We start from the raw sequence: 15,133 nt of genomic DNA, 5'->3' as shown, positions 1-15,133 counted from the left end.
AGTACTCGAATGAGCTCTCCTAAAAACTCTTTACACCACTCTACCATCCTAGTAGCTTTAGGTGGTAGGCAAGGAACCACTATATGCTTAGTGGTAATTGGATAATACAAAAGTCCATAAATGCAAACGTTCATCTCTTTTGGTTCTTTCTTGAATTCTTTTAACAGTCTCTTCTTGCTGGATCCACAACAAGCCACAACTCTTCTGGCAATTCAATCCACCTCTAGGTATTCAGTCTCCACAGCTGAACTGCCTAAATCTGCCCATCATTTTCTTTAGGGCTACTTTGTGCAGCCACCCTCTTCAGCCATTCTCTTTCTCTGAGTAAATTCACTTGTTCTGTGAGCCGTTTTTTAACAGGTTTGCAGCTGCAGGAGTACGGAATTACAATGTATTCTGTGTGGCTGGCAATCTTGGTTGATGATAATCCGCCACTGTTAATTGTTCTTGCACTATGCTCAAATATACTCAGTCCACTGTGTCTTGATGCACTACATGTATGGATACAATTTCTTCTTCCAGACAGAGCCAACTTGTTTGTTCACCACTGGTGCAATGAGAATTAAAGAGAGAGCATTCGCTTATTCAATCCCAGCGGGCAGGCAGTCTGCCTGTTTACATATACATTCATCTGCATTGACTTACTCTGAACCGCAGCACTCACTAATGGTGCTGCTGCATCCACATCCAGATCGTCAGCAGTCAACCCAGAGTCATCCGACTTTTAAAACAGGCAAGACAAACGTGTTAATAGAGCTGTCAGCTGGTCAATTTCTACCTCTTTTCTGTCCTCCAGGCTGTCGATTCTGCACATGGCAAACCGGCATGGCTGGGGAAGAAACATTTACAGGTTTTACATGTCCCCTTAAGTGGTTTTTACTAGGGACGCACAAAAACAAACACCCCTCACTAATAGTTTCCGTACTGTCCCGTTTCAAATGATTAACCCCTGACTTCTGACTTGCAAATTTGGAAAGAGTTAAAACACCTGCAGGGACTTCAATTGTCAAAGGGCTGTCCTGCAACACTTCTTTAGTTCCTGCCCCCCTTATCCATACCCCATTCTGTTTCCTTGCCTTATCCCTCCCCCCAGCAACCTGTTGGTACCGATCTCTAGTGGATACTGTTGCCACATGTAGCACTGGAAGCACATCATCTTGTAATAATGGGGAGGTCATGGCCCTGTTAATCGTGCTGTCATCTTTATCATTAGGTAGGGGTGGCTCTTCTAAATGTACATTGGTATGTATGTTTAAATGTGGAGAAGTCTTTGTCAGTGACCCGCTAATACTACAAGGGTTGTAAGCAACTTTGTGTACCTGCCTAAGCCTTCTCACTACCGATTTCCACTTTTTAAACATCTCTGCGGTAGGAATACCATTTATCTCTTCTCTGGGTACACAATTCTGTAACAAGTCATGCCACATTTGCCTTCTAGTCATCCTACTCGGATTCCCATCCGACTTTTGCGCTGAAAACTTCACTCTAGCCTTTTCTGCTGTATAAACACTCTTAGTCTCTTTGGTTTCCATGTTTAACTCTTCTATCTCAGCCAATAGGGTGGTTACATGGTGTATTTTTCTATTGTTTCCCATGCCATAAAGCAGAGATAGCAGGGGAACTTTTAGATCTGGCGGTGCAGTCTTTAGAAGCTTTGACCGCATGCTAGCTGTAAAATCCTCCATATCAGGGCCTTCCCAATTATCCTTGTTCAATCCTGCAACACAACCCATAATCCTTACATGATTTATGGCATCCTTAATTGTTACCCATGGGGTCTATGGCTCAATATCTGAGTGTGATGGATAAACTTGTAATAAAGCATGTCGAACCATGTCTACCAATGAAAAGTTCCCCCTAATCTCTCTCACCCTCCGTAATGCCTGCATGAGCTGTAGATTCAATGTCAGCTGCCCCATTCTTATGGCTTCTCTTGCACTCAACAGCACACTGTCAGCTCCTCCATCCCACATGCGTAGTAACCACTCGCCCACATTTTCACCCACTTGCTGTTTATGTGTCTTAGCCAGCTCAATGAACTCCATATGTGTGTAACTCTTTACCACTTCCTTCATCTCATCACGTGCACCATTTCTCCAACCATGCTCCCTATCTTGGTCGCAGTGTATTCTCCTTTTCTGCTGTTGTATAATGATAGGACAGGCCTGTCGCCGGTCCAGTTTTATTATCATCTTCAGAAAAGGACACATACGTATCATCGGATGACCGGAGAGTCTCTGCAGCATCCCATGTGGGATCTGCAACCATTGCTCGCACCTTACTTACAGGCTCTAGTTTTCTACATCTCTGCAACCTCCTGCACTTTATCTTGCTTACCACTAAGTTAGTACATTTCTCTTCTAGAGCAGCCACATGGCACGCATTACTACGCATACATTCTTTGGTCATAACTAAGGAATCTTTGACTTCCTGCAACTCTTTCTTTAATGCTTCATTTTTCTGCACCTCGCGGCTAAGGGCCTGCACAACTATCCAGCCTGTGGTGGCAGCGGCTTTCCGCTCTTTCTTGGAGTAAACTCGTAGATCTAAACATAACGCCTGCGCATCAAGTTCAGTACCAGCATCAGGATAGACTGGAGCTGCATATTTTATCAGTTCCTCAGCAATGGCTTTCCAACTACTAAATTCTGCCCATACAGGAATTGTTCCATATTTTGATCTTTCTTGCCCTGCTACAGCTGCTTTCTGTTTGAGTGTTCTGAACATCTTTACACACTATTACAAGCGAGTTCTATGCACTAGACTCTGTACTGTAATATAGGGGTTATGCACTGGAGTTTAAACACACGAACACATGGCTTTAGAGCACTAGAGCGTAAACATACAAATCTGTAACTTTATGCGATAAATGCACAGTAAATACACGGTATTCTCATTAATAATCTTTACTGTATCCTGCCGACTACGCCAATTGTTGTGGCCGTGGCCTGTTTTATGCAAAATTATGCTTAATATTTAAATACACAATTTGGACAAAACACATCTAACAATACAACAATAAATTTGATTCAGGAATACAGTTAAATTATGTAAAGACGAATACCAACAGATGTTATGATATATAATGATATACCGTATTTGCTCGATTATAAGACAAGGTTTTTTTCAGAGCAAATGCTCTGAAAAATACCCCTCGTCTTATAATCGAGGTCGTCTTCTAATTAGACCTCAAAGAAATGTCTGCTGGGGCCAGGCTGCTTACCGGTGCTTTGGTCCCGAGCAGCGTCTCTTCTATTAGCAGCAGGAAGCTAGCAGAGTGTCACATAATTCTGCCCCCCCCCCTCCTTCCTCTGGGGGCGAGGCCCGAGAAGTTGCTCGCACAGCCGGGCCCCTGCAGAAGTCTGCGAGTGGGAGATCTGCAGTTCAGGTAAGGGGGTGGGGGGTTTGAGTGTGTGTGTATGTGTGATTAATGGAATGAATGAGTATTTAAATGTTTGTGAATGAGTGTGTGTGTGATAGCATGGATGTGTAAGGGGGGGGGGGGTGGTAGCATGGCATAGGGAGGCTGTAATCACACTTCTAACATCCCCAGGTTCCTGCATGTACTGGCTGCCTTGGCTTGATAGGAGTTTGATTGCTGTTAGCAGTGTATATAGATATATAGATATATATATATATATATATATATATATATATATATATATACCTCCAGAAATACCTTTTAACCCCCTATATGCCACTGTGGCATATAGGGGGTTAAAAGGCATATCATGGGGCAGAGTGGCATATAGGAGGGCATAAGACATTTCTGGAGGCAGAGTGGCATATAGAGGGTTAAAAGGCACATAATGGGGCAGAGTGGCAAATAAAGGGGGATTAAGGCATTTCTGGGGGCAGAGTGGCAACCTTGGGGGCAGATGTGCATAACTGGGGAGGGGCAGGTTGGCAAATAAAAGGAAATAAAAATATATATATTTTTCTCAATCATAGCTTTTATTAAATATGAATTTTTTTTTACATGAATTAATATTTACTAGTAAAACTTTTTTTCCTATAGGGTAGTCTTATATTCAGGCTTTTTGTTTTTTTCCTAAATTAATATTTAAATTTTGGGGGGTCGTCTTATAATCAGGGTCGTCTTATAATCGAGCAAATAGGGTACTTTATTAATACCTCTAGCGGTAAAAAACAATATATCGAAAAAGGTTACCATAACAAAGTTACAGACAGTCAACAATTATATTCTAATAACATTGTAGTAACATATGTACTTAGCTTCAAAGAGTATCAGCATATCAAATGACTCCTTTGGTGTTCAGTTTCCAAAATGGCTCTAGATACCAGGATCATATAGAAGACTTTAAAGGATTCTTTCAGTAGTTGTTTTCTAATTCTTAGTTACAATACTAGGCACTAAACTAGTCATAGCTTCTTGGCACTTAACTAGCCCAAGATGGAAGAGCAGCTTTCTATTTCATGCTTTTTCTCTGGCAAACTTTTGCAGCTCCCTTAGCTTCTGCCTTACTGCTTCCTTCTTCTCCTTCCAGTCTCCTCTGCTCCTCCTCCTTCTTCCTGGAGTTCCTGATATCCCATTGTTCCTGGCATAGCCCACATGGCTTTTCATGTAGGTAGCCATTATCTATAGTCTTAGATAAACAATAGGTGTACACATCACTCACTCTCTAGTGCTACCTGGTGGTAGAGGTAAGGCACTTCTTAAACAATATAACTAATTAGTATTGTAATGTATGCCACAGTTAGGGGAGTGGTTTATCCAAAGGGAGATACAGAAATTGCGACGTGAATCACTAATAATGGACGATGCAATCCATGTCCACAACAAATAGCAATAGGCAATTGATGTAAAAGCAGACCCCAAACGTTTCTCATGACTATTTGGCCTGGTTCAGCTTTGCTCTAGGTTGAAAAAGTCTAGGAAATGGCAGCTTTACAAACATCACTAGCCACCAGAGAGAGAGAGAAAATAAATTACACCAAAAAAAGTTTCAGCTGAAATTAACAAGGTACAAGCAAGCTGAACTTAATAAAATAGCTCTGTGTAGGTTGAAGCAATTATATTGCTCAAAGGGAACAAGGCTAGCTCACTGTTAGAAGAAAAAAAAAGCCCCTGATCTGGATGGGCTTTCAAATTTCTATTATAAAGCATACAGCAAACAGAACAGTAGGCTGCACTACCTGATTGAACCTTATGATCACACCAAAGGTGTATTATACTTGACACATGTACACAGCAGGGTGTTTAATGCAGTTCAGTAATATATACGTAAAAAAAGAGAACAACAATATCTGTGTACAAGGAGATATATTATGTATATATAATATATAATGCGCTACATAGTGTGTCCCTGAATGGCAGAAAAAATGCGGTCACCCTAGCTATGACAGTCTCATGGAAGTTGATGAATTTTTTTTTATTATAATTTTTTTTTTTATATATATGCATTAGACATTTATTTTTTACTACATAATATGGACTTATCTCTTTGAAGTCAAGACCATGATTGAAATATGATTTCAAACTAACAGCTGAACTGGCAGTTTTCATTCTTTAGTATTAGACCCTACTGCCAATATATATAAATATTAGCCCCTGCTGCCGATGTCGATATATATATATAAAAATATTAGCCCCTGCTTACAATATATATAGATATATATAAAAGACCCTGTTGCCAATTAATTTTATATTGAAAAAATTGGGCCCTGCTCCACGCTCCCTAGCATGCAATCACTCCCTTTTTCCTACACCAAAAAATATAGGTCAACTGGAAATCACATGTAAACTCAGCATTGATGGTATAGATCAAAAAAACACATGGAAACTGCATTGCAGGTATTGATCAACTGAACAAGACATACAAACTCTGTATTTGCAGGTATACATAAATAATGGTAACATAGCATAGCAGATATGAATCAACAGAATAACACACAAACCCAGCTTTGTGGGTATAGATCAATTGGAATTCACATAAAAACTCATCATTAAAGGTATAGATAAAACCCCCTAAATTACAGGCATAGATCACAGGTCGCACACCCGAAAGCCAGCCCTCCACTGAACAAATTTTATAGAGCAGCAGTTTGGAAAAGTCTAAATACCCTTTACCAAGCTTGATGTCGCTTTGACAGAGGACTGCTCCATTAACCTGGCCTCCAGCACCACTTCTATAAAAACGCAGAGGGACACACTGTGGCTCTTAACTTTTGCGGAAGTACTCCAAGAAGCCAGAATGACAGACGGATCTGCGGAGAAAGAAGTGTTTCTTCACCTCTCTCTGCGGATTCGTCTGCATTATTCTGGTCTCTCCACAAAGGGGGAGAAGTGGACCAAGAACAAAGACCAAGAACAAAAAGAGGCAAGACGAGAAGCAGAGCTGTGGAAAAAACAATGAAATGCAAGTGAAAATTTGAATCTCTCTGATTAGTTTTCATTTGTTTTGTTTGTGCCCCTCCTAATAAAATTGCCAAACTTTTTTATTTTAATTTCCTGGAAAGTGAATTACAGATTCCTACCCCAGTAAATTTGTCTTTTAGGTGGTTACAGAAGTAGTTGAATGCGTCAGGGTATGTCGTGGGCAGAACCTTCATAGGTGGTCATTATGACTGAAGCCAGCATGAGGGTCTAGGGTGCAACTATTGAAAGGAGTTTTGTACAGGTCAAATAGTCCACTAAGTAGAGAACTCTTCCTCCTAACTCTTCAGGCAGTCTAGAAGACTATGCTAACCTGGGAAGACAGGCTGCTTGTAAAAGCTGTAAAAGTCCAGTCACTTACCTGAACAGCCAAGGTTGAACAAGGAGTCTGTACCTCCTGAGGAGTGAGGTCTGATTGTGACAACCTTACCCCAGATAAACAGTATATAGATATATGACCAAAATATCTGGACTCCCCTCCTAATTGACTTGGATGTTTCACCCACACCCATACATACAATTCAAGAACATAGACATGATGTCTCAATAGACAAACACTGGCAGTAGAATGGCTTTAAAATGATTTAATGACTAAATCTGGCACAGTCAGTTTGAATTTTTTCCTCAGCTAGGTCTGCCCCGGTCCATTGTGCTATTATTGTGAAGTGGAAGAATCCATATGCACTATATGACTAAAGCACTGGACCACGCACATCCACAGCGGTGGGGCTGCTGAATGCGTGACCTCTGTAGGATCACTCACTTCTGTGTTAAACACCTTGGGATGAATTGGAATGCCGATTTGGAGCCTGGCCTTCTTATTCAACATCAGTGTCTGACCTCACAAATTCTAAAGACATACTCCAGAATGTTGTGATAAGCCATCCTAGAAGAATGGATCCTGTTACAGCAAAAATGGATATATATAGTATAGTGTGTGTGTGTGTGTGTGTGTGTATATATATATATATATATATATATATATATATATATATATATATATATATATATATATATATATATATATATATATATATACCGTATTTGCTCGATTATAAGACGAGGTTTTTTTCTGATTAGGAGACTAAGATCCAGATCCCCCGCACCGCTGCAGGGGACCTGGATCCTCCTGTCTCACCACCCCCCATCATACACACACTTACCGGTGCTTCCTGCTGTGTTGCCGGGGCAGCGGGTTAACGTCTACGATCCGCGTAGACAACGTCCGCTGCAGCCGGAAGGAGGTGTGGCTAGCAGCGGGGGTTGTCTGCGTCCGTCGCGTAGACCTTCCCCGACTGTCAGAGATCAGAGCTCCCCGCACCGGTGCGGGGAACTCTGATCTCTGACAGCCGGGGAAAGTATACGCGACGGATGCATACAAACCCCCGCTGCCAACTCCACCTCCTTCCGGCTGCAGCGGAATGCGACGTCAACCCGCTGCCCCGGCTGGAAGCACCGGTAAGAGAGGGGAGAGAGAGAGAGAGAGAGAGAGAGAGTGTGTGTGTGTGTGTGTTAGTTAAATGGGGGTATAGGGTGTGTGTGTGTTAAATGGGGGCATAGGGCATTTCTGGAGTGGCGTTAAGGGGGCATTTAATAGAGCACTCTGCCTCCTGAAATGCCTTATACCTCCCTATAATGGCACTCTGCCCCATAATATGCCTTTTAACCCCCTAAATGCCAAAGTGGCATATAGGGGTATAAGGCATTTCTGGAGGCAGAGTGCTCTATACAATGCCTTTTAACTCCCTTAATGCCACTCTGCCTCCTGAAATGCCTTATACCTCCCAATATGCCACTCTGCCCCATAATATGCATTTTAACCCCCTAAATGCCAGAATGGGATATAGGGGTATAAGGCATTTCTGGAGGCAGAGTGGCACATAGGGGGTCAAAAGGCATACCATGGGGCACAGTGGCATATAGAGGGTTAAAAGGCATATCATGGGCCACAGTGCCATATTGGAGTGGCATGCCTGGGGGCAGATGTGCGTAACTGGGGGACAGGTTGGAAAATACAAGAAATAAAAACAAAAAAAGTATTTTTCTCAATCATAGCTTTTATGAAAAAAAATAGTTTACATGAATTAACATTTACTGGTAAAACATTTTTCCTTTGGGGTCGTCTTATATTCAGGCTTTTTCTTTTTTTCCTAAGTTAATATTCAGATTTTGGGGGGTCGTCTTATAATCAGGGTCGTCTTATAATCGAGCAAATACGATATATATATATATATATATATATATATATATATACATACATATATATATATATATATATATATATATATACATACATATATATATGTAAGCAGGGGATGATAATGGAGGGAGTGTATATATCCCCTTATATTTTGCAGGGTGGTTACCCTCAATAGTTTTTACCAGCCCCAGGGAGATGTCTTGTTAATAATGGAATTATTGATGTCTGTTGTTATTTGTGTATTTTGGGTCCCTGGGGCGGAGCACCTGGAGAGTAGGGCGGGCCAGTGCTCCACTCCACATTTTGTGAGCAGCAGAAGACCAGCAGGTGGAAATCCAGTCCGGAGATTCACGGTTACGCTCCTAAACACTCACCTGTATCTAGTAATTAATTGGAGAGGCAGTTAAGTAGCCTCCTGATCTGAGAGAGACAGAGACAGAGACAGGCTAAAATACTGAGTGCTGCCAATATTACATGCAATTTTGTTTGTTGGAACGGATAAGCCGCCCAACTGTAGTTAGGTTGAGAATCCTGTATTAGGTAGTGCTTACGAGAGCAAGGCTTTTGTTTTGATTTATGTATTTCCTGTAATGCCTGTGGTGACAAAATAAAACAGGCCCAGCCTTTTTATTTTATCCTCCTCGTGTCTGAGCCGTCTCTGCAGCCTGGAAGACTGCGTGTAAGTAAAGATTCCCGGACAGAGTACCAAAGTGAAGGGGTATTGTGTCACAATATATATATATATATATATATATATATATATATATATATATATATATATATATAGCGTGTGTGCTAATATACACCCATCAACCATAACATTATGACCACCTGGCTAATGTTGTGTAAGTCCCCCTTTTGCCACCAAAACACCCTGACCCGTTGAGGCATGGACTCCATTAGACCTCTGCAGGATAGTTGTAATATCTTTAATATTTTATATCGTTAAATTTTAAGTCCTGTAAGTCACAAGTTTGGGCCTCCATGGATCGGACTTGTTTGTCCAGCAAATCCCACAGATGCTCGATTGGATTGAGATCTGGGAATTTGGAGGCCGAGTCAACACCTTGCATTCATTGTTTTGTTCTTCAAACCATTCCAGAACCATTTTTGCTATGTGACAGGGTACATTAACCTGCTGAATGAGACCAGTGCCATTAGTGCATGCCTGAGCATGGGTGAGCATGGGCTGCAACTATGCTTAGGTAGATGGTGTGTGTCAAAGTAGCATCCACATGTATGGCAGGACCCAAGGTTTCCCAGCAGAACATTGGACAAAGCATCACACTGCCTCCGCCAGCTTGCCTTCCTTCATTGCTCCGTGGTCCAGTAATTATGCTCACATGCCCATTGTAGGCGCTTTCAGCAGTGGACAGGGATCAGCGTGGACACCCTGACTGATGTATGGCTACGCAGCCCCATACGCCACAAACTGGGATGCACGGTGTGTTCTGACACTTTTCTATCAAAACTGACATTAACTTTTCAAAGGTACTGACCACTGCAGACCGGAAACACCCCAAAAGAGCGGCAGTTTTGGAGATGCTCTGACCCAGTCATCTAGCCATCACAATTTGGCCCTTTGTCAAAGTCGCTCAGATCCTTACGTTTGCCTATTTTCCCTGCTTCTAACACTCAACTTGTAGGATGATATGTTCACTTGTTGCATAATATACCCCAACCAATGACAGGTGCCATGACAAGATTATCAATGTTATTCAGTTCACCTGTCAGTGGTCATAATGTTATTGTTTTTTTTTTTTATTTATAAGAGTATAACCAGTTACAGTTGCCAAGAGTATAAACAGTGACAATTGTTAAGAGAAGTACATATTGGGATACATAATTACCACATGTAAATCATAAATATATAACATGTCTTTTCAGCGTTCTGTTTAACATTATGTTCCTAAATGTTAGTCATAATGTTATTGTTCAGTGTGATGTGTGTGTGTGTGTATGTATGTATGTATGTATGTATGCATGTAATATATATACACGTACGTATACATACATACATACATACATATAAAGGCCTTGTCACGGGTGTAGTTGTTGGTCATGCTACCTGGGAGGAGATGTGAAAGAAGGGTATTGTTTATCCCTGACCTATGTTGCACTTCCCACTGCTTCTTCCTGGGAGAAGAAAAAAAAGTGTAATTTTAAAATGATGGGCATATCCACTAGTGTGTGTGAATTTTTGTGTGTGTATGTGTGTATATATACATATATATATATATATATATATATACATATATATATATATATATATATATACATATATATATATATATATATATATATATATATACATATATATATATATATATACATATATATATATATATATATATATATATATATATATATATATATATATATATATATATATATATATATAGATAATGTGTGTGTGTATATATATATATATATATGTATATATTGTGACAGTGATAAATATATAAATGTTATCTGTTATCACTTTTAGATTTTAAACTCCATCACAGAAGCAGCATTAGATCATACAGGGACCTTTCGAAGCCTTCTGGACCAAATGAATTTCATTGTGCAGAAGTTTAAAGATGGTATGTCTATAGCATTTTTTTATAGCTTTCTATAGCGTCTATATTTTGAAGTGCTGTAAGAATGGGTAAATGGGACTTAACAAATAGTATATAGCATAACATTTTGACTTACAGAAATGTCTAGAGGGATTTTGTAAAGTAACAAAGGCAGAGGAAAGATGAATAGGCTGGGAGAGGGCATTCCTGAGGATTGGGGCAGCCCTTGAGATATATCATTGGATGAGTGAAGAGACCAGTTAGGAGTCAGGAATTTGAAATTAATGAAGCCCATCGGCAGTCTGACACAGGGAAGAGGAATTAGTAAAGTGATAGATGCGGAAGATAAGTCTGGCAGCAGTGTTTATTGTGAATTGTAGATGGGCTAGACAGGTATGAGAGAGACCAGTTAAAACAGGATTACAGTAGTGTAGGCTTGAGATAATGAGGGCATGAGCAAGAGTTTTAGGAGCATCGTGTATTAGGAAGAGAGGAATGTAGGCAATATTTTTTTCGATGGAGATGACAGTTCTTTGAGGCAGACTGGATGTGGGGGAGGTCAAATGAGAGGTCAAAGTCAAGGGTGACACCAATGTAGCAAGCGTGAAGGGATGAGAGATGATTACACCATTTTTATTGAGGCAAACTATTAAAGGATAGATATTAGAGGGAGAGAAGACAAGAAGTTTGTTTTTGGAGAGAATGAGTTTTAGAAATCTTGCAGACATACAGTAAAAGACAGAAGCAATGCAGTTACACAATCTTAGAGCGAGCGAGAGATGAGCAGATAATACATAGATCATCGGCATGCAGGTGGTATTGAAAGCCAAAGGTTGAGATTGGTTTGCCAATGAAGATTGTGTAAAGTGAGAATAGAAGGGTTCCTATAACTAAGCCTTGGGGTACACCCACTGGGAGGGTAAGTGTTACTGGAGAGGGAGATGATAAAGGTGGGATGTGAAGCAGGAGAGAGATCACGGTTTGACAGAGAAGAGGATGATCCACAGTGTCAAAAACAGCAGACAGGTCCAGTAGAATTAGCATAGAATAGTGGCCCTCAAATTTAGCAGTGAGTAGATCATTGATAGTTTAAGGTAAAGTAAAAGTGGTCTTTGTAGAATCCAGATTAAGGTGGGTCAAGTAAAGAGTTGGAGTCAAGAAACTTATTTGGGTGTATACAGTTTCCTCAAGAATCATGGGACAGTAGTTGGACAGGTCAGTCGGGTCCAGGGAGGGCTTTTTCAGGATTTTTCATTGTAGCATGCTTCAAGGAGGATGGGATCCAAAAGAGAGGGAGAGATTGAAGACATCAGCAGTGACCAGAGAATTGCTATAATGTAGGGCTGCAACAACTAATCGATAAAATCGATAATAATCGATAATGAAATTCGTTGGCAACGAATTTCATTATCGATTAGTTGAATCGATTATTATCGATTATAAAATGAGGGGTTTTTCTGAAAAATCCCCCTCATTATATAATCCGTTTAGTCTGACTCACCGTCTCACAGCAGCAGCTCCTCCTACTTACTCCCCCTCCCTGTAATCACTGTGACAACTGGCCCCGCCCCTTCCTTCTCCAGGCCAGAACCACATGGCTGTGACACTCATCTAACTGTAAGTATATGTATATATATATATATATATATAATGTGTATGTGTGTATATATATATATATATATATATATATATGTGTATATATGTATGTAATATATATATATATTTGGGCTACTGAAAGTTAGGGGAGGTGGGGGTTAATTTAGGGGCAGTTATGGTTAGTGGGGTGTTTAGGGTTAATTTAGGGGCAGTTATGGTTAATTGGGTGTTTAGGGTTAATTTAGGGGCAGTTATGTTAATAGGGTGTTTAGGGTTAATTTAGGAGCAGCTGTGGTTAATGGGGTGTTTGGGGTTAATTTGAGGCAGTTGTGGTTAATGGTGTGTTTAGGGTTAATTTAGGGGATGCTGTGGTTGATGGGGTCTTTAGGGTTAATTTAGGGGATGCTGTGGTTAAGGGGGTGTTAAGGGTTAATTTAGGGGCAGTTATGGTTAATGGGGAGTTTAGGGTTAATTAAGGGGAATCTAAATCCTGGGGGCAGTGAAGTGACATATCTGGGGGTATAAGGCATATACAGTATATAAGGCATATGTGGGGAGGGCAGTGTGGCATGTCTGGGGAGGACGGAGTGGTGTATCAGGGTGTATAAGGCATATCTGGGGGTAGAGTGGCATATCTGGGGGTAGAGAAGTGGCATGTCTGGGAGGCAGGGTGGCATGTCTGGGGAGGATGGAGTGGGGTATCAGGGGATATAAGGCGTATCAAGCACAGTGGCAGATGTGGGAGGCAGCGTGGAGTGGCAGATGTGGGAGGCAGCGTGGAGTGGCAGATGTGGGAGGCAGCGTGACATATGTGGGAGGCATTGTGGAGTGGCAGATGTGGGAGGCAGCATGGCGTGGCATATGTGGGGAGGGCATGGTGGCATGTCTGGGGAGGATGGAGTGGTGTTTCAGGGGGTATAAGGCGTATCAGGCACAGTGGCATGTGGGGGGTAGAGTGGAGTGGCAGATGTGGGAGGCAGCGTGGTGTGTTATATGTGGGAGGCAGCGTGGCATATGTGGGGGGGCAGCATGGCATGTCTGGGAGGCAGCGTAGCAAGCCTGGGCTCAAATGTGCATATATTGGGGGGCTGGTTGGGAAATAAAGACAAGAAATGTATTATCAAGGTTTTTTTTATTCTGCTGTTTGTATTTAACATCATTTGTTTAGTAAATTATTTTAAATAAATGAAAAATTTACATTCATTTTTTTTATCCGATTAATCGATTAATCGAAAAAATAATCGGCCAACTAATCGATTATTAAAATAAAGTTGCAGCCCTACTATAATGTGAGAGGAAGAACAGTTCAGTGTATGTGAGGGTGCAAAGTCAGAGAGAGGTCAAGGGAAGGGGCTGTGCAGATTTTTTTTCTTTTCAGTTTTATTACATTTTCAGTTTATACTTCAATCACAGTTTGATAATTCATAAAAAAAACACTTGAACATGTGAGGCCAGATATGTTGGGAAAGGGGGGACCAATCTTAAAACACTCACTAGAATGCTCAGGGCCCAAATTCAGCCTGACCATGATGTAGGGAACAGACTAGTCCAAGGGAACAACATTTCTTCAAATCTAATTACTTTGTTGAAAAGCTGCTCCCTTTTCCATCTGATACTGACTTTTCATTTGAGAAACAACATTATCCCGACTAGGAGAATTAGTTTGGCGCCAATCATAATTTTACGCTCCAGTAATAATAGTACTAGTTTTTTTTTTCATATTTGGAGGTGTATGCATATTAAAATGAAATAATGCCAGCTCAGGGGCCTTCATTGCCTCATTACCTGTAATCAACACTATATTATGAAATTATATGTTCCAAATGGGCCTTATTTTAGAACAATCCCACCATACATGTAAAAACAAACGCCGCTCCAGTGAGGCACAGTGCCAAGGCAAATTAGTATGAGCGGGATTAATTTCATGTGATTTCATATAAAGTTTTTAAATACCATCTAAAAAAAAATTTCATATGCATACCCAAAATATTCTTTTCTTTACCTCATTCATTTACTTAATCCATTGAGCATTGTCCAAGGACCTGCCTATCACTTTTTCCCATTATTTTTATGCGGTAGGTTTACTAGAGCTTCCTTTCTGTTCCGTTTAATAAATTTTAGAGATCATCCTAGTTCTTTAATTTCTTTATGTTTGATATTCTTTTCCACTTCTACTCTATGGTGCAATAAATATTTTTTTTATTCTAAGGTAGGAAAAGCATTCCTTCACTGGCAAGGGATGTGCCTTGAAGTTGATAAAAACTCTGGTTCCTTCCGTTAAATCTAAAACGGCCTGATGACAATTCCATTTGGTTTTTACGTATTTAAAAATTATTGAATCAGAATCAGCTTTAGTTTTTTTCGATTGAAGCATAGAAC

General features: G+C 40.5%; 2 protein-coding genes across 4 annotated transcripts in view; one reads left to right on the top strand and one right to left on the bottom strand.

Annotated features, from left to right (window-relative positions):
• BZW1 (basic leucine zipper and W2 domains 1) overlaps nucleotides 1-15,133 on the bottom strand; it is a 245,153-nt gene that overhangs the window by 109,391 nt on the left and 120,629 nt on the right. The gene's annotated exons all lie outside the window — the stretch shown is intronic.
• ORC2 (origin recognition complex subunit 2) overlaps nucleotides 1-15,133 on the top strand; it is a 113,108-nt gene that overhangs the window by 71,089 nt on the left and 26,886 nt on the right. For all 3 annotated transcript variants that reach the window (XM_053472268.1, XM_053472265.1, XM_053472267.1), the window contains one exon: nucleotides 11,086-11,182. In XM_053472268.1, coding sequence (XP_053328243.1) covers nucleotides 11,086-11,182 — 97 coding nt within the window. The remainder of the gene's footprint in view (nucleotides 1-11,085; nucleotides 11,183-15,133) is intronic.

This window comes from Spea bombifrons, chromosome 7 (genome assembly GCF_027358695.1).
Source record: "Spea bombifrons isolate aSpeBom1 chromosome 7, aSpeBom1.2.pri, whole genome shotgun sequence".
Taxonomy (NCBI): Eukaryota; Metazoa; Chordata; class Amphibia; order Anura; family Pelobatidae; genus Spea; species Spea bombifrons.
Note: the sequence above shows the minus strand (reverse complement) of the source record. Positions and strands in the feature narration are given on the sequence as shown.